This window comes from Tetrao urogallus, assembly GCF_951394365.1.
Source record: "Tetrao urogallus genome assembly, chromosome: 15".
NCBI classification, from domain to species: Eukaryota; Metazoa; Chordata; class Aves; order Galliformes; family Phasianidae; genus Tetrao; species Tetrao urogallus.
The window spans coordinates 5,108,497-5,131,940 of NC_136828.1; the positions used below are offsets into that span (position 1 = coordinate 5,108,497).

General features: G+C 38.5%; 1 protein-coding gene across 2 annotated transcripts in view; it reads right to left on the reverse strand.

Annotated features, from left to right (window-relative positions):
- USP7 (ubiquitin specific peptidase 7) overlaps positions 1 to 23,444 on the reverse strand; it is a gene marked incomplete at both ends in the record, with an annotated part of 61,460 nt that overhangs the window by 9,000 nt on the left and 29,016 nt on the right. For both annotated transcript variants that reach the window (XM_079542838.1, XM_079542837.1), the window contains 19 exons: positions 670 to 823; positions 2,154 to 2,254; positions 2,797 to 2,864; positions 3,700 to 3,792; positions 4,199 to 4,304; positions 5,009 to 5,110; positions 5,264 to 5,398; positions 6,482 to 6,612; positions 7,174 to 7,318; positions 8,340 to 8,496; positions 8,911 to 9,020; positions 9,950 to 10,032; positions 10,802 to 10,892; positions 10,977 to 11,057; positions 12,101 to 12,155; positions 14,994 to 15,124; positions 20,267 to 20,375; positions 21,097 to 21,185; positions 22,348 to 22,486. In XM_079542838.1, the coding sequence (XP_079398964.1) occupies positions 670 to 823; positions 2,154 to 2,254; positions 2,797 to 2,864; positions 3,700 to 3,792; positions 4,199 to 4,304; positions 5,009 to 5,110; positions 5,264 to 5,398; positions 6,482 to 6,612; positions 7,174 to 7,318; positions 8,340 to 8,496; positions 8,911 to 9,020; positions 9,950 to 10,032; positions 10,802 to 10,892; positions 10,977 to 11,057; positions 12,101 to 12,155; positions 14,994 to 15,124; positions 20,267 to 20,375; positions 21,097 to 21,185; positions 22,348 to 22,486 (2,080 nt within the window). The remainder of the gene's footprint in view (positions 1 to 669; positions 824 to 2,153; positions 2,255 to 2,796; positions 2,865 to 3,699; positions 3,793 to 4,198; positions 4,305 to 5,008; positions 5,111 to 5,263; positions 5,399 to 6,481; positions 6,613 to 7,173; positions 7,319 to 8,339; positions 8,497 to 8,910; positions 9,021 to 9,949; positions 10,033 to 10,801; positions 10,893 to 10,976; positions 11,058 to 12,100; positions 12,156 to 14,993; positions 15,125 to 20,266; positions 20,376 to 21,096; positions 21,186 to 22,347; positions 22,487 to 23,444) is intronic.

Consider the following 23,444-nt stretch of genomic DNA (forward strand, 5'->3'; position numbering starts at 1 on the left):
TATCTCTGATTTTCTCAAAGATCCCACTTTTCATGACAGTAAAACGTGTTCTGTTTTCATGTACGAAGTACATAAAACTCTGATAAAAACAGCTGTAGGAGAACTGTAGGGAGCCAGACCACATAATCAGTCTGTGCACAGACCAGTCCAACTTTATTTATTTTTTAAAATTTTGAACAGTTTCAATGTCTGATTTGCTTCTTTTAAAAAGCCTTGTAATCACCCTTTATGAATCCAACAAATTTGATCTGTTACTGCCACTGTGTCCTAGACAGCACTTTGTGGAGAAAGCAGTATTTGGCCTACAAAATTAATAGTGCTGCTAAACTAAGAGGAAAGCAGGTATCATTACTGTCCCAAGGTATTTTTCTATTAACAGCTAAATAAATCGAGCACATTTTACACGTTTAGAAAGCAAATCCATTATTTCATCAGAACATCAATTCCTAGAGCAGAATGGTATGTAAAGAACTGTGCTGCCAATTAACTCTTTATTAATACAACTAATACTTTTAAGCATTTCTTCATTTTTCCATTACCACAATGCAAGTAATATGTAAAAACCTATCTGCTCTCCTCTAAAAAACATTCATTATGCCTTTGTGAATGAATGCAGACGGCACTTTCAGCACGAAGAAATAAATGTAGAGAAACAAATAGGATACATGCCTGAAAGTAATTCATCCTATTGGATAAAGTAACAACAAAACCTGGGTCGTTGGGGATGGTTTTATCACAGAAAATGACATCCACACGATGATAGAGGTCTCTGAAGTATTCCTTAGCTGTTGGCAGCTCACTGTTATCGTTTTCTGGGTCATCCCTACAAGAGCAGACAAACGATGGTACCATTACATACTACGTTGTTACACGTACACATAGCTAGGGCTCTTCAAAACAGGTTCTACAGTGTGTCAGCGACAGTTGAGAAACACAGAAAGGGAGGTAAGAAACCTTGTTAAAGAGCCGCCACTTGTACGCAGTGGAACCAGCACAGTCAGTAGTGACTCACACCTCGAACACTTCTGTGCAGCTCAAGAGCAAATGCACTTGCACACTGTGCTGGACAATTTGGTAATCTGGCAATGGGCTGACTCCACTTGTTTCACTGTAGTATTCCAGCAGTGCTCTTCCCTCCCTCTCCACCCTGGCACATCAGTGCATGTCTTTATTAACCCTGCCAAGTTTTCTATACACGACTGCGTTAGTTGTTTTGCACAGAGGCCAGCACTCCTCAGAGCACAAGAGCAAAACCACCCGCACAGATGCTAGTTTGGGTCACTACTGACTGGTACCCCTATCTTCTCAGCAGAGAAACAGCACCAGGGTACAAGCTGTGCACTTACCCAGAAGTCAGCAGCCAGCCAAAGGTGCATTACACCAACTGGGTCAACAGGGAATGCGAGTTCCAAGGCATGACATGAGAAATACATTCATCTCACATAATCTGGGGTAAGAGTGCTGAAGATAGACTAGCTGGCTTCCACCCACTGTCAGCCCATGGAGAGAAACACAGCAACACAGTTGGGTGTGACCATCAGGAGTGAGAGCATAGAGATGCTGATTTATAGCCCTGACAAGCTTATAAACGATCCCTTAAATGGATATAAGGAGTTCTCCTTTTGCCTTGGAGAAAACTCCAGTTGAAGCACCTATGAGTTGCATACGCAACAAACTGGGAGAATCACCACAGACCAATACGGACGTGAGCACATATGAAAGGAAAAGGGAAAGCAGTTCACTTCTAAGGTGAAAGGAGCTTCAAGTCAAGAGCTTGTATAGCAGTAATGGTACAGAGCCCAAGCCCTGAACTGCTGGTAGGCTCTTCTCTGAGTTATGATAGCTTCAAGTAAAAAGCTGCAGAACTCAGATGCATTGCTGAACCACACTCTTCAGAAGAGCAAGACGTATTTTAATATTTATGAGTATTAGTTTTCTAACCTGGGATGAATTTCCTTAAATGATGTGATGTGGTAATTAAAAAACAACTATCTATCTTCCTGGAATGATCAAATAAGAACTGCTGAGAATATGTTTACTGCTGGAAAACTATACCTCACTCCTGTTAAAGCATTAAATTAAAGGAAGCTCTGCTTTCAAACTGAACTATGTTATTTAATTGTAGCAATAAACTGGCCCTTTAAAATACATACTTCTGAAACACTATGATGTCACCATCCATGAGTTCATCAAGAGCTTTATCAAGAGACACATCATAGTCTTGAATCCTTTCTGTTAAATTGGGTTTAACTTCCTGCAAGGAAGAACAAGAACCATGCAGAATAAACAAGAGACAAAAGCAAAAGTCACAATATTAAACTTAATCAAATAAGGTAACTTGTACCTTCTATCTACAGAAAGAAGTACAGACATACATATCTTAGATAAATGTAATCTTAGCTAACACTGACACACTTCACTGTTAGTGGTAAAACTGACTGGTTTTACCAATACTGCACTTTAAAAAGTAACTTCCTGAAGTATTTTATCACTCGGCATTATCAAATTCTTATAAAGATTCGGAGATTCATTTTCTACTGATACAGCTTCCAGAAAGATAGGAGAATATCAATTAAGGTTACTAACTTTAGCAGCACAGTATCTCCCATACCAACCTTTACATTTCAACCTTGGTTGTTTTGTTTTTTGGTTTTTTTTTTACATCACAAACTTAGTTATTTTTCTTGTCATTATTACATATTGGAATGTTATCACATAGCAATTCATCCTTAAAGGAAACACACTACTGGCACAGCAATTAGAGTTTTTACAATAAACAAGTCTGTCAATCCAAACCTCATAGAGGATAAGGTTAGTTTCTTGTGGAAATCCTGCTCTCTCACACATAACTGGAAGCAAGTCACCTATTGGAAAAGAAAAGGAGCATGAAACGTACTGCACTGCTTGCAAGACCTATCTGCAAAAGAAGACAAAACCAATTTCTTCTATTTTCATTAAACAGTTTTAAAATGCCTTTCTAAGGAATGGAGCCTTCAAGGTTAAAGCTTCTCATATTCAGATTCAACCCAGAGAGAGCCTTTAAAGTTTCCTTCCACTTCATTTGAACAGCAAACGTGTAAAGCCATCCAATATCAGAGAGGTTAAATAAATTTCTTTCTCCAGAAAAGCATTTTTACCTCTTTCTGAAAAATTTACATAAATAAAATAAAACACAAAGTATGTACAAATCAACAGAATGAAATATTTTAAATGGAAAGGCATTATAACTCAGTGGCCACATGCTGAATTCTTTCAATGGACTCATGAAAGCTAAGGGTCACAGCCAAATCAATCCAAGCAGCTGCTCTCAGGCTACCACTGCGAAACGTTGTAAGAGAGTATTTTAAACACAACTTCAGAAATTCATTCTGCAAAATAATCCAAAATACAAGGGAGAAAACAGGGAGCAGTACCACATCACAAAACTACAGCAAGTTTGGAAAGCTGTTCAGAACGATATGGTGAATACTGGAAATCTGTAACCAGAAGTCAGTTGGCTGCCAATGCTGTGTTAAGACAATGATTTCAGCCTTGTAGAAAATTTCACTATGCTGGGAAAAATAAACATCAGAGGACCTGCACAGGCATTAGGAGAAACCACAATCCCACTCTGTGGCCTATCTTTGATTTCAAGAAAACATCTAGTATTAGAAGTAAAGTAGATATACAATCTAACTGTCTCTGCAAGTCATAACTTACGTATTTTACAGGATATAGGTGTGTAGATATGTCCACAATAATTCAAACTCCGAGTTTTCGGATCATACATCTTGAGAAACAACATTACATCATCTAGAAATTAAGATACAAAATTCAGTTTTAAATAAGGCTTATTTGACCATGTCTGGAGAAAAATCACTTAGATATTTTTCTTTAAGCTGTAAAAAAAAAAAAAAAAAAAAAAAAAAAAAAAAATCCTTTCATTCATCTGATCAATATCCTTGAAACATCAATAATTGGTGGATTTATATAAACCTGCATATATTTATAGAAAATTATTCCATTATTCCAGTGATATTTGAAACATGCCATCCACTTAGAGAGAAATGAGGGCAAAAGGTGTACAAGAAAACCCAATTCCAGCACTGTCATTTGATGAGTACATCAGTGACATCATTGAAAAACAGGAGCACACAACATTTCTTGAGATACATGCAAAGAATTTTGCATTTACTCAAGATTTAGCACATAAGCTTACGATCTTTGTCAAACTTGGGTAATGTTGCTCCAGTAGCAGCCATCTCTGGATCTACTGTTTCCAAAAATATTGTCCATGGATTTTCATTGTCACTGAGCTCAATCATCTGAATGGAAAACGTGGAAGAAGAAAAAAAGTCTCAGCAGAATATAATATGAAATGACAATTCGTATTATTGAGATTTTTATCAGATACAAAACTTTTTTACATGTTCTCTGAATGGGAGTTCTTCTAGCTGGGTTAATGACAGGAAAGTTTGTGAAGTTTATCAAGAGAAATAATGCCAGATAAGACATATAAAATTTTAATGAAGCAAAAATATTACATTTTCCTTAAAGTTGAACTCTTTCATTTGAAAATACTCCTACAGTTATCACTATTAATGCATGGAAATTAACTCCAGAAAAACACAGGACTACTTGTACTACTTAGACACAACATTTTACATTCTAAGCAATACACTTCATTAAATCCATTGTTCTGGCCAAATAGCACAAGACTCAGGAAGATCCAAAACCTAACATATAAATTAGGATGATACGTTCTCTTCATAGAAAGAATTGCACACCACAGTCTTCCTTCCCTCCAAAACAATATGCCATATTTCAAGTATTAGCATCCATACAAAAGCTTGGGATGGAAAGGACCTTACAGATCACCTAGTTCTAGTCCTCTCCAATATAAAACTTTACCAGACGGAGATTAAATTGAAACCCTTAAAAAACTGATGTCTTGAAGTTAGATTCTGAAATCCAACTGAGAATCACCGATGACATACAGAAGTAATGTTCTTTATCAATGAATACTTACTGTTTTATTGCCATCTGCTTCATTATCTAACATTGCAGGTCTTTTTGTTCCATTACTTCTAGCTTGCATTGGCCATAATCTGATCTGATCCTGGGGAAATCCCTAAAATTAAAGTTGTGACAGGAAACAAAAAAGATTAAGATGCTTACTGAAGCCAAACAGAACTCGCATTTTAAAAGGACTGGAAGAAGATAATGACTAAGCTGAACACATTATACTAAAACAAACACACACGGTCAGCTACAGAAAGCTTACCATTGTTTGAGAGAGGTTCTGAACAAATTCTGTCAGCGTGGAGTTTTTTAATACTTTGAACACGGTGTATTTCACTTTTTCTTCATCATACATGTCGTTACCTTGGTGGCCACAGAACTGATCCTCTGCTACTATCTGAAAGTTTACATTTAAAGGTTACTGTTTGTATTAACTCAGCTCCACATACAGTGCCATGTTATGACCATTCCCGATGCGCTGCCCCTGGCTCTCTGGATGGCAGCACACTGCTCGCTTTGTGCTTTCACAAAGACAACTTCTAAGTATATAGACCACAATGAAATTTCACGAGTCAAATCACTAACTAATAAATATAAAGTAATTCTTACAAATTCTGAACAATAAAACATCGGTAGCACTTGGATCCCAATCTTGGAAATGTACTCCAACAACAGTGGCACTTTAAAAAAAAAAAAAAAAAAGCCTGAAAAAAGCAGCACATTTTGTGTAAAGCAAGGAGGATGCTTCCTGCACCTGCTGCAGCTGTTAACTGACAGACAAAAGGTGCAACTCTGCCAACCTTCCACTGAAAACAGCCCCTGTGCAAACACAGTTTTGAATGAGCTTAACTTCACCAGCATCTCCACTTATGAACTCCATCAAGAACATGCAAAGAAATATGGAGGCAAACGCAAAATGGATTTTATTTTCTTTCACCAGATGGGCTCTGGAAAGAGCCATAAACAGGGTTCCTTAAGGCAATTCATAACAATTTAGTCCATCTGGCTTTTCCAAAAAGATAATTGCAAATATAAGCACTCTCTCCTTCTGCTTCTACTCGATGAGCTCAGTTTGGCAGATGTCCAGCCTTGCTGCCTATGGCTAGATACATTCTAATTTTAGAAAGTAATTCCTGAAGGAGGTAGAAGAGCAGTGGCAGGGCAGCCTTTTCAAATAACCCAGTCCTTCTCCTTTCACTTGAACTTACTATTTTTCTATGCAAGCAAGTAACAACTACAGCTTCTAGAGAAAGCAGAAATGCCTGCAACACGCTTTGATTTCCCAGAACAGCAGTGTTTCATTAGTACTGACTGCACATATAAACATACTTAGAAGCACTGAAATTTTTATCTCAGTGAAAACATTACTTCCAAACTTGTTCAAAAACTGAAAATCAAGGTTTGTCTTGCTGCCTGGATGCTCAATATTCTGCATTTTAATGGGAAGGCAGCTGCAACTTGATCTGTTTCCAAAGCTGACCTGCACTTGCATGTAGAGGTGAGCTTCCTGCCTCTCCTTCCTCTTCTGAGCCTCTATTCTTTTCTCTTCTTGTAGCCTTTCCACAAGTTGTTGAGGAATATCGTGGTCTGTGACAGGCTGCAAGACTTCACCTACAAAGAAGGTTTGATGATATCATTTCAAAATTTACATCACACAAGGTTCCCAAACACGCTTGACTTCTGCTGACTTGAAGTCAAAACCAGACTTTTTCATCTTTTAATTAAAAACATGATATGATATCATTGTGTTTTGGCAAAAGTAGTGTTTTCTATCCTGAGCCAAAATACACTGCTTCCATGAAATAAGTAACATAGATTTCAATATTCAATATTCATTTCAAGCTTAAAAAAAATATTTACCACCACTCAATTGTTTTTTAATAGACCTACATACCTATAATGGATTAATTCTAGTTTTTATGATTTAAGTCACTAATTTTCCACCCTGCAAAACAATTAAGGCTAAAAGGCTCTGCTGAACGTCTTGCCTTCCTGTGCTAAGATAAGGCAGCAGAGGATTAGAACACACTTCCCACAAGCAAGGGAAATGATGGCTGATCCCCACAGAATCTACAAGTTCATCTAAAACTCATAGAGCTTCTCATCCACAGTTCCCAAGTGAAGCACAGCTGAGTGCAGTATGTCTACCTACCACATGCAGAAGATACATACTTAATTTTGATTCCCTGATGTAAACCAACATGTACGCGTTCGTGCAGTGCCGTACAGACAAGTCGTCGTCGTGGCCTCCATAGTTGTGTTCAATTGCTTCTTCCTTTGTACATCTTGATACAACGTCGTCGTCAAATTTACACCACTAGAGAAAATTTTATATAAAGGTAATTTTACACACAAAAACACGTTCTTGGGTGACAAATGAATCCTATTTCTAGCATATCTACAGCTCTTTGAAGTAACCAGAATTTGTCTTCAAGCAGCAGGAGGTAAAAAAAAAATAATCTAGTTCAGTCTGGTGCTACCTGCTACAGCATTACAGAGACCATAAGAACCAAACCTTCAGTGATGCACATGAACAGTTTGCACTGAATACTGAAAGTTTTTAGCTTGATAATTACACAAATAATTCACCTTAAGACTCTTCCTCACATACTTAACACTGCTCTACGAAGCTCAGATAACTGACCCTATTTTTTACAAAATATACAGAGCAATGGCACAACATGCAAAATGGTAATTTCTTGTAATTTTAAAGTAGTTTACAGGAATTTTAAATAAAACAAACAAAAGCAATTCAGAGCAAAAGACACATAGCAATAAATTCACAGTAAAACCTGAGTACTCCTTTTCCTGTGAACATTTACACAGAAATCCAGTGAGCTCAAGGGAGGAGGCACCTGACCCATAAACATCTAATCTGATCAAGTCACCTGAACCTGTAACAGTCAGACATGCAAAGATGCTGAATTTCCGAGTCACAGAAAGATTCAGATTTGCTCCAGCATGAAGTCAGTCTGAAGAAACATGGAATAGAATTTGCTTGCTACAGAAATTCAACACACACACACAAGACTGAAAGGATTCCCTCAGCCTTTTAGTGGAAGCCAACAGCAAATAGAAAGGTGCTTCTTTTATGAAGGCAAGTAGGTCTTTACACCTCCAAATGTAAGCTGCTCTCTAAAGTGCAAGAACTAGACACCAGGACTGCGGGTTTGATTTCTTCTATAAATACAAGGCAAGTCAAATACATCTGACTTCACTAAGTGAGCACACCAGCATGCTGTGTTAGCAAACATCAATTGCAAAGAATTGCCCATCGTGAAAACATCAAATACCTACTTACAAAACACAAATAGGTTTAGCTGTTTTTCAATACTCACTTTTCCATCACCCTTTGGATTTAAGTAAACAACATAATGTCCACCATGGTTATCTCCACTGTGTACTAGAACTGCGTGAAGAATGTAATTTGCAGGATCTTTAGGATCTGTTTTTTGCAAAAATTCATCTAGTGGCAACTGTTCAGGAAACTCAAACCTAATTTTTGAAGAGAATTAAGACAGGTTTATTTGTATTTAGGAGATGCACACTATTAAGAACACCAACAATACTGAAGCCAAAGGAGAGTTACAAAAAGGAAACAAGTTACAGTAACAATTCTATCCAGGATATGAATACATTGGTAGATTTTACACAGCTTTCACATGGAATAGAAATAATCTTTATACAACAGCTGTCAGTGACTCAGTATTCCATATGTAACTCAGAATCCAAATGGTAGTCAGTGCACCTTCTGGGGACCTCTAACACACACCTACACACGCACCTTCCTCTTGGAGTTGATTCAAGAATTGATTTTTTTCAAACTATTATTGTTACTATTATTTTTTTTATATCAAGTATATCAACAGGTCCAAATTTTACATCTGAAAAATTCCACTGAAAACTTACCTATCATTTATCTTGATGTTTTGATCAGTCTGTGGATCATACATAAATCTCATGAGCTGTAGATGTAGCACTGGTGGCAAGGTTAGGAACTTCACACCTTTCTCTGCCTCCTACATATTTTAAAGGAAACAGAGGCTTGAAAGTGCAAGATTTTTAACAATTTAAAATACCTGTCTGCTGCACTTTCCTATGGACTTCTGTCTTATAGGCTTGACATACAACAACATGCAAAGAATAGTCAGCTTCTGCTCCAGTTCTGAACCTTCCATGAGTTACTCCAGCAGCATCACTAACCAAGAAATCACTTCACTTAAATCGAAGTCACCCACACAAGCACACGTGAGTATTCTCATCAAGCAAGTCGTGTGTACGTGAAACTTACAAAAATACTGAGGCAAAAACTAATTTCTGATCGGTTAGGAATTTCACGTCCACTGCACCCTGCCAACAGATACTTGGCTACCAAATGCTGCTTCCTGAGAACACCTAAGAATATACAGAATGTTACTGACAGGATCTGCTATATGGAAGCTGCAAAAATAAGACCTAGGTGGGAGGGAAGGACTTCTCCTTCCTACAGTGGAAGCAACAAAGTACAGCTGAAAAGCTCAGGAACACGCACACGGATAAATGGTTCAAACTGCACAACTGATAGGGAGTTCTTAACGATGACAGAAAAACCACCTCTTGACGGAACTTTCAGAGCTATGCTGCTTGTTCAGTAGGCAAATGGGACGGTCTTAAATGAATTCTCAGAAGAGAAGAAGTTCATCATGAAAATCATCCTTGTCACTAGAAATCTTTTAAATACAAAAGCAACATTTACTGCTGATTGGACTGTTTTCAAGTCCAAGCTCCATTCTGAGAAATTTAAAAGCAATTAAGAGGAACTACACAAATGCTTGCGTAAAGAGAAAGATGAACAAGATCGGTTGGTACAATCTCAAAACATTGTACCAGTAGCAAATTTTTTTGCTACTATAACTCTTCTGTTATCAAGAACATAGAAATAAATTTTAAAATCAAGGAATAAAAATACCTGCAAGCCATGCTCTCCTGCATCATACTTGTTATCACCATCCAACTGCTCCACTGCAACATAGTCAATGAAGGATTCAAAAACTACATGAAAAAGATTGGTAAATAGTAGGGAAAGAGGAAAAAAATGTAAGTTCACTCAAGCCTGGGGGCTTAAAGTATCCAGCAAATAACACATTAAGACATCAGAGCTTGTATTTGAATATTTGTCTTTATTGCTATATTGTTTAAGAACATCAAGAAACACACCAAAATTGTAGAGGCAAAAACGGGAATTTCAACAGATTTTAAAACCACACTTACAACTGTCTGCCAAATCTCCTGTTCTCACTGCAGCTGCTAAATATCAAGCTAGATGATTTTGTCTGCTAGAGTCTTACACATTCTTTTCTATGTCTTGCATGCCAAGTACTTGGTGAAGTGATGATAAGGGACCACTACAAGGATGCTCTGGTGAGTTTGTTCTTGTTATCTGCTTGTTACAGTCAAGCCTGAATAAGAATCTATTCCCCCACAAATTAATCTCCATATATAAATTATAACTTATTGTGAAAACACTACTGTTATTAAGATGGCATCATAAACTACTTTATTACACCCGTAAAACTCCTACAATTCAGAGTTCTCAGAGAATTAATTAGGTGGGAAGGAGCAAGGAAAGGGAATGGGAGAAAGGGTAAATGACTGAACATAAAAACACATCTCCTCTGAAATTAAATAAAGGATCTTTCAAAAATGATGAGCAACAAAAAAAAAAAACAAATTTGAAATCTGCAGGTATCAAACTCATTAGTAAAAAACAGCCCAACACGTTCAGGTATTTCATTGGTGCATATTTCAAAGTATCACTTACTATTTTTCTTTCCCTTTATACTTAGCTGGATATCATAATAATCTTCTATTCGTTCAGATCGATAGTCTACATGTTTGCATTGGATATAAGACTGTAAACAAAAATAAGACAGAATTTCAATATGTACAAAGTAACACAGTTAATTTTCAAAAATATTAACAGATTAAATACATACCACCATCTTTCCTCTGAACAACTTAGGAATAGTGCCTTCTACACATGTGCCTTTCATTTTATTTTCCACATTATCAAGCAGCTGAAAGAAAAATCAATTTTTTTTTTTCACACAGGATAAACATGCACAGTTTCTGATTCATTCATCACTTATGAATTGCTACTTCACTAATTTAAACATTAAGCTACTTCCATTAAAAGTTTTAGTCTATTCTCACTGGCATCTCCTCTAATCCTTCAAATCCTCCTCTTCCCCTTAGAACCTTCCGCTGAGGACCACCTCAGAAACCATCTTTGAGTGTGAAAACCTCACAGGTGTAATGAGGTGTAATGCACTTCTATCTTCAAAACTATATTCCTCTCTATAGCAGTTTAAGGACCACTCATATACTCTATTTAATTTTCAGCCTTCCCCGTCCTTTTCAAAATCCTCACCCTCAAAAGGCCACAACCAATCCCATTCTTAAAAAATAATAAACAAATCAAGGCAAAAGCTCTTAAGCCTTACTGACTTAATTTAAACTAATTAGTGTCAGCATAACCAGGAATGTTACTAATTTGTATTACGTTGGCTGCTCCAAAATGTATTTTAAGATGCTGGCCCACGACATCAGAGGCAGATATTGGGATGGCAGTATTGGTTGAACCTTCCCACTAACATCCCGTTACATCTTACTGCTGACAGATGGCAACAGAGGGGCACTCTGACACATTGGTCACTGACACTGAAGAACATACGAAGCAAAGGTGTGTCACTGAACTCCAAGCAGAAAAAAATGCAGTTAATGACATTCACTGACACTTGCTGAATGTTTATGCAGACCAAACAGTGGATGTGAGCACAGGGTCGCAGGCGGTGGTGCATTACAACAGTGGGTCACCTCTACTGGGGCAGATTTTTATGAGCGTGGCATGTAGGCTCTTGTTCACTGGCAGAAATGCACAGCTAACAGTGGTGACTATGTTGAAAAATAATGTTTTGTAGCACAGAATGTACTCTATCAAAAGTGTTATTGCACTTGATTGTAGGTTCCATGGAAATAAATAGGAGGCAATACTTTTGGAGCAACCTACTTATACACACACAACATCAAGACGTGTCAGTAAGAAACAGCAAAATCATACCACTCGACATAACTCCTGGACATCGTGTTGCATGAAGCTGTCTAAAGTTTCCCACCTTTGCAAGAGAAATCAGTACAAAATTACTGTCATAAAGAAAATTCACAGTTCAGAAGACATTTACATGGTTTCTCCTCAGAAATCAATGATGCGATGCACAGCAAAATACACAGACTCTAATGGACAGTACTGCCTGGTGCATGAGTTCCTCAGTTCTGTGGCATGCACTGCTCCTGGATCCATTTCTCCTTTCAGAACCCCGAGCTCAGAGCAGGAAGGGGCAGCGAACACGTGGGCAGCTGCCCTGCACACATCTCCCTTCCTTCTGCAGTCCTAGAGACAGGCAGTGGTAAAGCAGCCCAAGCCATGGGAAGAGCCTAAGGTCAGGCTCTTGCTAGCAGAATGCTTCCAGTTTAAAACCTATTCTCAGTTCATGTCAAAAAACACTTAAGAAAAGGCCTGGGAGCAACTCAGTGCTGTCAGAATAGTTTCCTCAACGTGCTTCTCACTGCCTCCGCACCGAGTGCCCTTCATGTGTAGTTAAGTCGTGTTCAAGGCAAATTTACGCTCACCAGAAGAAGCAAATGGATTTCTAAGAAATAGGGGCTCCTTTGTGCTCATCTGAGCAGTTAATCTTGGATGCACAGTAGCTCCAAGGACACATCCGTGTTACTGAACGCTTCCACACCACCTGTGCCGTACATCTGCAAACAGCTGTGTGAATGGCACAGGTACAACATGGGCTTCAAAGGCCTCCTCAGTGGCCAATGTACACACTGCAGCAAGGCTGCCATGGCCCCTGCCTTAAGTAAAAGGGAACAAGCATAAAGGAGCTGTTTTCAGTTTCACCACAAAATATTTTCTCAAAGAAACTCCTTAGATTCAAGAAGCATTCTTGAGTTTGGGACTCTAACAGCTCTTCTTTCAACAGCCATCATTTCCACTATGTAAAATAAGCTGTATTTACCACAGGCTTCCATGTGAGCTAAAGGTTCAACCCCATGCTCTAGAAGCCAGAAGCAGAGGGGCAGTCAGGAACAATGTTAACCTCCCTTTCCCCTCCCACTCTCAGTGATTCATCAGCACTGCAGTACGCTACTCCCAAAAGCAGCTGAAATAGCTGTGTGGGGTCCTCACTTGAGCAAGATCACTGAAGTAATCCACTGGATATAATTAGGAATGGAAAATAATCTTCTGAATCTGTAGGCTTTAAGCATTTGACAACTTAAAGGACAAAATAAATAAATAAATAAATAAATAAATAAAATCAAAGAAAAGGTTATATCCTAATACTAGGATTTCAAAAGAGGACTTTCTGACAACAGCATCAGTTTCTTCTAAGAAGCCAAGCTTATTTATGTTCCTCAGACAGTCATAGGGCCCAGCACAAAATTAAGCTCCACACAGCAGGTCTCACCACGTTATAAACTTCCCTTTAATTTAAAGGGGGAAAAATAAATAAATAAATATATATATATATTTATATTTATATATATTATATAAGATATATATATCTTCAACCACATTCAAAAAATCCTTCCCAATAACCAAAGCAGGCAGGAGCACATTTTCCAAAGGTTGCCCTCAGCTACAAAATTCAGCTCGTGCAACACCCTCAGGAAAGATCTCTTCATGCTACTGAAGATGACACAGTTAAGATACTAACTCAAGGTGAAGTATTTACAATATCAGCAAATCCCTTTAGTGTAACAGGAGAGGAGTGCTGATAAACTAAACGTACCAGTAGGCAGAAGATGCCATCAGACAGAGCACTGACGGTACCAACTTCATTTTAAATTTACCCCAAAAAGTGCAGAGAAAAGAAGGACAGATGTAAGGGCTCAAAGAATCTTATCAGGGCAGAGCACTTCTACAGCTTTAACAGAATCAGAGAGCTCACAAATGGGATTGTTATGCTGAACACCAGGACAGCTCTGCAGAGAAGACCATTTATTTTCTAACCCATTTTCAAATAATCCTTTCAATACTATTACAAATGATGAGCTTACAAACACACATGTAATAAAGTAATGCAAATAACATTTTAGAACAATTTTCAATTAAAAAATTCTCTGTTTACAGGGTCAGCTGAGCTATCAAGCCACTGTAAAAGCCAAGCAAACAACCAACAATAAAACCACCATCCTCAGCACAGCTATACTGCACAACCATTTTCCATTTGCCTGTGTGTTCCAGATACAAAAGTATGTTTTGTAACACTGTCTCACAGGAGTATCACATAAAGAGAAGCCAGGCAATGAAGTGGGTACTGGAGGGAAGTGAAAATAAAAGCCAAGCTTTTAGCAGACGTTTTACAGAAGAGAAGAGCATGCTAGTCTAAAGAAAATGCAAAGAAAGATTGTGTATGTGTACTGACTGACAGCTTTTCTCCATGCAACAGATACTCTTTAAGCATTAAATCACAAAACAGAATACAGGATAAACGTTTCTAAAATGAGGATGAGCGAAAATATAAGATCTTCGTAAGTCCTAAGAAAGTGCTGTGACAGGCAGCAGTGCTAACCTAACAATCTGGAGATGCACATTACTATTTCCCTACATTTAATACAGAAACAAGAGAGAGATGAACAATACACGAACCGCAGTGCAGTTCTGAATTTTACTTAGACAAACGTGTCGCACAACTTTCAGGTACGGCAAATCCTAACCCCACTGCTAGAGTGTTTGTGACCCTGTATTCCAAAACCTGACTGCTGGACCAGCTGCCGTTGGTTCTGATCACTAACAAAATCCTTTCCAAACTACCTATGAAAAACTAGCAATTAAAATGCTGTATTAACATTTCTCTGCACCTCTAAAAAAGTCTGATTTAAATGAAACCTTTTCAAGGAAATACCATATGAAACCTATAATAGCTGAAAATTTCAAAACTTACCCAAAAGATTTTGTTAATTTTTTAGTTCCAACTGGTTTGTCACTATGTTGCAGCTCATAAAACACTCTTTGCAATGCTAAAGGAACACTTTTGGATGAATCATCTCCTTCAGTGGGCATCATGTACACAGCCTGAAAAGGTATTTAGTTCAATTAGTATCAAAGGAAAAAGTTCATTCCTCAAATCATTTAATGCACACTTTCCTCTCCAGTGACTTAACTTCATACAACTCATTCAATCATCACTCCAAAAGAATGAGAAAAAAAATCTTTTACTGTAATGTAAAAACATTAATTGTCTAAAATCATCTTAGAGCACAGTGGTTACAAAGATTTGAACAACCGATTCTGTTCGTGGTAATGTTATCTAAATGGTTCTCTTATTCTACCCTAGGAAAGTAAATACACTCAGGCATTCAATGCACATGAACAATTTATCATGCCTATGTCCATACAATCATTACAGTAGAATCTGATATACTGGATAGTGCTACAGGATTTTGAAAACAAATTGCTTTGTGCTTTAGCTTGGCTCTGTGTGACTACCATCACCTCCACTGTGGGGGAAAACCACACGACATGAAAGCATAAAGGGCAACAGGAGAGCGAAACCAGAGGGTACAGCTGGAGCATGAGGATGCTGAAGGCAGCCCTGAGATTCTCTGATACATTCATTCCTACTGAATGGCATCACTGCCTGGCAAACAGAGTAAACAGCTTCATCAAATCAATTCACTAATTATACCACACAGAAAACAGAAACGCAAATAGACCCGCAGGCATAAGGAGAGCTCAAACAGGTAGGAAAATGGGATCGTTCATGAAACCTTAGGTCAGTACGTCTACAGAAAAGCTATTTACAGAGAAATGCTCACTCAAGAATTCTGAACGTAAAAGGAAAATAGAGACAACTTTGAAAGGGGATAATAAGTGAAAAAAGGAGACACTGCTATTAAGTATTACAGGAGAAAACATCCTGTTGAAGGGAACAATTGCCACCCAATTTTAATCATCTTCCTTTGCTCTGCATTTGCAGATCTCAGAGCTTGCTTAAACCACTTTCACCAACCGATATTTAAAAACAAACGAAAAACACATCCTTATTCTTCAGGAACAAGTTTTATCTGCCAAACCTCCATCATCTTTCACAGCCTCTCAGCAGCCCAGGAGGGAAACCACCCAGCAACCCCGCGCAGCTTCACTCAGCTAGGATCAATTAATCGTGACGCAGCTGCATCAGCAGGTGTTCCAAGGGGCCAAGCAGGGCTGCAGAGCTTCCAGCAGGGCAGCCAGGGGGGCTCTGTGTGCTGCGCCCCGCTCACAGACCCAGCTCCAAGCAGCCCACTGCCCAGCGTGAGCCCAGGGAGCCCCTCCTGCAGCACTGCTCCAGCACCTCTCTGCACACGTGCTGCATGCTTTGACCACTCTGCTGTGACCATTTCTTCCCTCAGGTCAGATCATACGATTTCAGAACAACTCCATTAGAACTATATATACATATGTGTATATATATATACACACACACACACACACACACACACACACTTTCAGCTGCTTCTCTATTTTTGTTACCCTAATGCGGAGTTACAGTTAACTAGACTGATTTGGGCAAGCTCCAATTTAAACATCAATAGCTAAAATTACCCCTTTGATTTTGCAAGAGTTATTTTTTGCTTGAAAACACTAACATCAAGATGAGTCAGCATCTTGCAGAATTAACCGCCCCCTAACCCTGGTTCATGAGCTCTTTTATGAGCTGGTCTTCAGTGGCAAGTATGGCAATGGGCAGTATTTGAACAACCATGTTTCAAGTCTTCTGAATCCAATCAGCCTCTGCTCACTGTTTCTCAGTATCTTGTAAATGCTCCCCGAAAATCAAAAATCGAGCAAGTTGGTTAAGCTTAAGTGAATTGGATATGAAAAAAAAAAAAAAAAAAAAAAAAAAAAAAATCACATAAAGAAACAAATTCCAATATAGCCTGTGCAGATACATTTTCCAAAGGTATTTTTGTATTTACTTATGAATAATCAACAGTCAAATGCTAAAAATCCTTCATGACAAACCCAAGTGATACTACAGCAGGCTAAAATTCATCCTAGAGGTTCTCAATGTAGCTGTCTCCTTTTAAAACGAATGAATAGGAGCTCGGAATATCATGGCAACTAAACAAAAATCAGGTCTTTTGCATTTAGTTATTTGATTTCCTCATGTCATTCTTATGACTAAATCCGTTCCTGCATCTCTCAAATAATAATCAAATAATTGCTCAAAATTTGTTTTTAATGACTGCACTCCAGATGCTGTTGAATAAAAGCACCCATTTCTTCTGAAGTTCCAATGAATTATTAACTTCTAACATACAGCCTTTCTTTGGTTCTGTAGGTGAGTACAACTGAAACAATTTCCCAAAATGCAAAGTGTTTCTCCATCCTAAAACAAACACAAACCACCCCTCAAACACAACCCTTCACAAACCTCTCTTTTCATGCTCTGCCCTCCCAGACTTCGTAAACTCGTTTTCAAGGATCAAGGAATTGGGCATTTTGATCATTTGAAAAAAGCACGATCTTTAGTACCTGAGAAGCTCCTCCAGGAAACAAACACATAAGAATGACAGGGACACGAACAGACAATGGCTAAAAGCACCAGACACATATGAGAAAGACTCTGAATAGTTACGTGCAAAAGAATGATACAGGTAAGGTTGAAGACACTGCTCAGAGTCAAGACAGTTACTTAAGAAGAGAAGACTGTGCATTAAATTTAAGGGTAAGGCAAAACATATTGGCTAAATTAAGGAGAGGCAGCTCAGGAAGGAACGCACTGCATCAACACATGACTTCAGCATAGCTGCAGACATTGTGCAACGTGCTCACAAAACGTAGGGAACTGCTCAAGAGAACCAGCAAAGAACTGTACAACTTCCTGGATGAAGCAGAGACAGACAGGCTGCAGGCACCATGACGGGCATGGGAAGTAACAGGCATGCTCTGAGAGCAGCCCTGGACTCCCCACCTGGGAAGCCACCTCTGTCCCTTGCCAGTGGCATTCATTTGCCAGTCACAAACATGCTCTGCAGAGCAACTTCCTTTGCTTTATTCCCTAGCACCAAAGCCACCAAATTGCTAATGAAAAGATGTTTCATTTCAGGTACCTGAGAATCCTCTGCCTGCTGTTTGGAAACAAAGCACAGAAAAGATCTCTGCATTAATCCTCTCCCACGCTTCAGAGGTCCGACTTCCTGCAGGTATGGGCTTCCCCTTGCTATTGGGTGTGCTCCCCCAGCTCTATCCCTGACAGCAACTCCTCTGTTAACAAAGCTCCAAATAGCAGCAAAACAATTTTTATTTCTCCTAAGTAGAGAGGACTAACAGAAGTAATAGAATTAGTGATAATTGTTTTAAAAGGAACAAATAGGTTCCAAGTGAAAACGAACATGTTGTAGAGATGTCACTTTTCAGACCAGTCAGCTTACTGACTCTTCCCATCTCTAACAATAACAAGTGAGTACTAAAACTGTCTACAAAAAAACCTCTAGTGACTATTCTATTTACAGGTGCTCTGAAAACCTGGAGAATGAGCAGAGAATCCAGTACCATTTCCAAAAGGAAGCTGCAGTTCCTGGCTAGCAAATTAAGCTTTCTCCTTTGGTCACTACCCAGATATTAACGATCCCTAAGTGCTGGTATGTATCTGGGCTCTGAGGAAGGAGTGCAGGAGAATGCCTGAAAAGATTAGTTCAGTTGAAACAAATCTGTATCACAAAAAGAATTTCTTCTTCACAGAAGATTACGTCATGGTACATATTGATTTACTGACTACCAGACATTCTTGAAAGGAACTACTCAATTGGATTAGATGTAGCTATTACAGAAACACATCTTTCTTTCAAGAGCAATGTGAAGTTGTCCAAAAACATAAAAGTCACAAACATTATCAGCGCTGAGCAAAAATCAGGCATTAAAACAAATGATAAACTGAATGTGAAAGCTACACCTCTTGCTAAAAAGGAACAGAGGCACCATGCAAAGCAAATCAAGTATTTTTTTCTTGTGTGGCACTGGTAAGATCTCAGTTACAGGCTACTGGAGCTCAACATGCTATTTTTTGCAACACTTCAGAGTAAACAGAACACTGCAAAAGAAAAATCTCAACAGGAACACTTGCAGGTCACTGTGATACAAATAATAACGATAACACAGTGAAAAATGATATAATAAAAGGAAAGTGTTGGAGAAAAGAAAGAGTAATGGAACAACCTTGTACACTCAAGAGAAAGCAGAAGTCAGAATACTTAACTATCACCAAGAGTTACAATAACCACAGATGGCAAGAACACGGACATTAAACACTCAGGGAGAAGCTGTACACGACAAAAAGCAAAAGGAACAGATCAAGAATCAAGAATGACAAAAGAGTCTTCAAAAATCCTTGAAGCAGAAAACTTTCGTAAATTAAGGAATGCAAATCACCAATAACAGTAAATGAGTGAAGTAGGCAGGATCAACAGGAGATGCCAACAAAATAAATGGTGTACTTATAACTTCCCATATACATATTTTCCCATTCTCCAGCTAGCCACACTCCAATACAAAGACATGGCTTATGTTTTTAACCAGTAAGGCTACTGCACTATTCCAAGTTCACACGTGACCTACTCTCTTTCGTCCTGTTTTTCACTGAGATATTAAGCCCACAAGTCAAAATTCTATTCTTTCCACTACAAAAGAACCATCTGTAGTAAATAAAAAAACATATGAACAAAGCAAATATAAAAGTTGTTCAAATACTGAAGTTACGATGTTTTCATTACCACAAATACACAAGCCACAGCGTCAGGTAATTCAGCCACATAACAAATTGAAAACCAGAACAAATGGTCATACTTATTTTTTAATTATGTGGTGGGTTGAGAAGTCACAACTGATTCTTCCATTTTAATTTAAGGAAAATACCTTCAGATCTGTAAGAAGTTGAATCAGTCCTTTTTTCCTTTCTCACTACAATTAATAGACATTTTATGCTTAGTGTTGCTAAAAAACATCCCTTAACACAGATTTTTCACCAGGTTTCCTGTCTATTTTCACAAAACCAAAAGCCTACACTCAAACTAGAAAAGGAAGCTTCCTTCCTTTTTCCTGAAGTATGATGTGCAGACCACGTAAATTACAACTTCTGTAAGAGGATGAAGGAAGCAAAAGGGACAGACAGGTCTGTTTTGAAGCATTTCTATATACAACAATCTCATTTCCTTTTCCCCACATACTGATTACCTTTCGTAGTTGATTTGTGAAAAATAAAGTCTGTAACAAACTGTTCATGTAACAAGTTGCTCCCTGGTTCTTTAAGCCAACATATCCTGTGTGCTTCTTTGAATCCCACCTAGAAAAGGTTAAAAATCAATCAATTAAGGTTGAAATCAAGACAGAAGTGTAATAAATACTATCTGTTTTAAGGTACCAGTGCTGTATACTGGTACTTTATTTTTAAAAGAGATACTTTATTACTTAATACTGAAATAACAGACTAAAAACACCAGCACTACCAGCAACAAGCTTTGGAATTACATGCTCTGTGATTCTGTAAATTTTCTTTTATAATACGTTCCATATGGCAGACAAGTTATTTATTACGAAAGTGTGCTGGAACCCAGAGCTATACATTCAAAGACAAGTCTACATTTCAGCAGAACCAATTTCTTTAGAAGTGACACGAGGCAGAGTGACTCAGACAAGGAAGTTTTAAACAGCTGTAAACCCAGACAAGCTAGACAGCAGAGTCACCTGATTACATCTGATAAGAGTTTCACTTGCAGGATCAGAAACACTGAGGCTGGATTTGCAGAGCTATTAAATCACAAACCAATTGTACAGAAGTAAGAGTTTCACAAACACTGTGATGAATAATGCATACTGAAATTTAACAAATTGAGACAAATCTCTGTATGATTAACAGAAAGTATTCACTGGGAAAATTCATCAATTAAAGGTGACTAAATGAGAACGTCTAATGAGCTACAACTATTATTAACAAAATACCTGAACAATCTGAAGTCATGTAAAAACAGTAGAATCTAGAATTACTTTGGAGCAAAGGTACTTACGCCACTCCATGGGGAGCATCTGCTTGAACATAGACTTCAAAAGTAACTTTGTCCTCTTCTATAAAGCCCTTTTCAGGATCAGTAACTTCCTGTAGAAGACAAATGACACAGGAACATGAAAACTGCAAAACTTCTGTACCTTACAACATTGCAGTGAAGCAACCAGTTAGATATCACTTAATTGCCAAACCTGACCTATCTGAAATAATAAACCAAAGTGGGACTGGGGGGAGTGGAGGGGCGAGAGTGAAGGCCAGCAGAAAAGAAAAGCTGTTTTTCAGTTTAATGCAGTTGGATCATTTTTTAATGTCTCAATACAGGAAACCTACTCCTGCTTTTTAAGCTTCTGCAGAATTATTTCAATTTCCTGTAGATATTAAAGAGTCAGTAATCAAATGCTGAGCTTCCAATGAACACTGCTCCAGCCAGATGAAAGATTAGAGGACTGACTTCGAAAACGCTTAAAAAGCTGTCTCAAGGTAAGCTTTTGCAGTATTTTTGTCCATTGAAGTGTATGTACATGTACATGAAGAACACATGGACGTGCAAGAAAGTCTGTGTTGCTCCAGAATGACATTACTTGTTTTCTTTTGTTTTCACTAAGTGACAGTCATTCAGATACTCATAAATGTCTGAATTGGAAGGGACCTTTAAAGGTCCTTTAGTCCAACCCCCCTGCAATGAATAGGGATACCTGCAATTCAATCAGGCAACTCAGAGCCAGGTCTATTCTGACCTTGAATGTGCATCCATCACCTTTCTAGGCAACTTGTTCCAGTGCTTCACCACTCTGATTGTAACAGAACCTTCTTCCTTATGTCCAGTCAAAATCTCGCCTCTTTTACTTTGAAACCATTTCCCCTTGTCCTAACACAACAGACCCTGCTAAAGAGCCTTCTTTCTCATAGCCCCACTTTTGACACTGATAGGCTGCCCTCAGGTCTCCCTGGATCCTTCCCCAAGCTGAACAGCAACAGCACTCTCAGCCTGTCCTTGTAGGAAAGGTGCTCCATCCCTTGGATCCTTTTTGTGGGTTAATCAATAGGCTCCACTTGATCAAATAGAATATTTGAGTCAAAATAAAAATCAATCTACAATAAGGACAAGAATTCACAGGAAATTGAAAACAATCTTCAGCAATGACAAGAAAAGCAGCTTAAAATACATTTCCACAGGTATTTCAGGCTCCAGAAGGATAAGTACAAAACTTTTCCTGTCCAGTAGCAGATTAATAGAAGTCCAATTACTTACACTCCAGGCCATAAAGTTGGAAAAGCCCCAGTCATTTTCCTTATGAAAGAATAAGTGACTAATACGACGACTGAATGATTTTTCATCATCTTTGTAGTTTATTATCTTGAGAACTGCTTGTGCATGACAAGACCATGACCTACAAATACAGAAGAAGCACGCTGTATAATCAGTGAATATAAAGATGTTGTAATTATGGAATAAACAAGAGAGTTTGGCAAAGCAGATCATAATAACAAAAAGAGAATAGATAGAATGCTTACCCACATCCTGGACTTACTGCAAAACTCCAGAGGAGGGATCTCCAGAAGAGATCCTTTCCCACTGGCACTCGGCTCTCAAATGGGTCCAGCAGAGGGGCAGCCAGGCTGCACCCCTTCCAGCAGCGCAGGTGAATTGCCTTCACCTGTGCTCCCAGGGCTGACTCAGTGCTCGCCTCAGGTGATCAATCAGGCTGTGATTCAGCAGTTCCCATACACACGTGAAATCATTCAAATAGCAGCTTTTTACAGTCACTAAAAACACCCTTGATAGGGTTTTTTGCTACCTTGCTTTTATACACAGATTTTTCTTTCGTTTTCTCTTGTTTGATGTTAAGGTTTGATTAATCATTTGAGAGTATGAATGACTGAGGCCTTCTGAAGCCACATTATGAATCTGAATTCAGCTGGAACAGCGGTTCTCCTTGGGCAAGTGGTATTAAGGCAGGACTGTTGGTGAACCACAAGTAACAGCAGTTAAGGTTCTACTGCTAATCTACTTTGGTGCCAACATACACGTCAGCTGAAAGGGCTCTTGGTGTCTCCAGACTGGCATAACTCAGTCTTTAACAAAGGAAAGGAGGAGGTGCTTCTGCCTTCCCACCCATCAGATAAATTTCCCAATTCCCCAGATTTTCTCAGCAGCATTTATGATCCTGCTCAAATCTATGACACTGGTGTAAATCAGAATGAACATCAGTTCAGACACAGCCCTTTCAATGCCTCATACAGAAGCATTACTGCTTTCTTAGCATCTAGTTCAATACTTCTGAAGATTATATTTTTTCTGTGACTACTATGTGTGAACCACTTCTCACAGGAACTGGTGACACATCT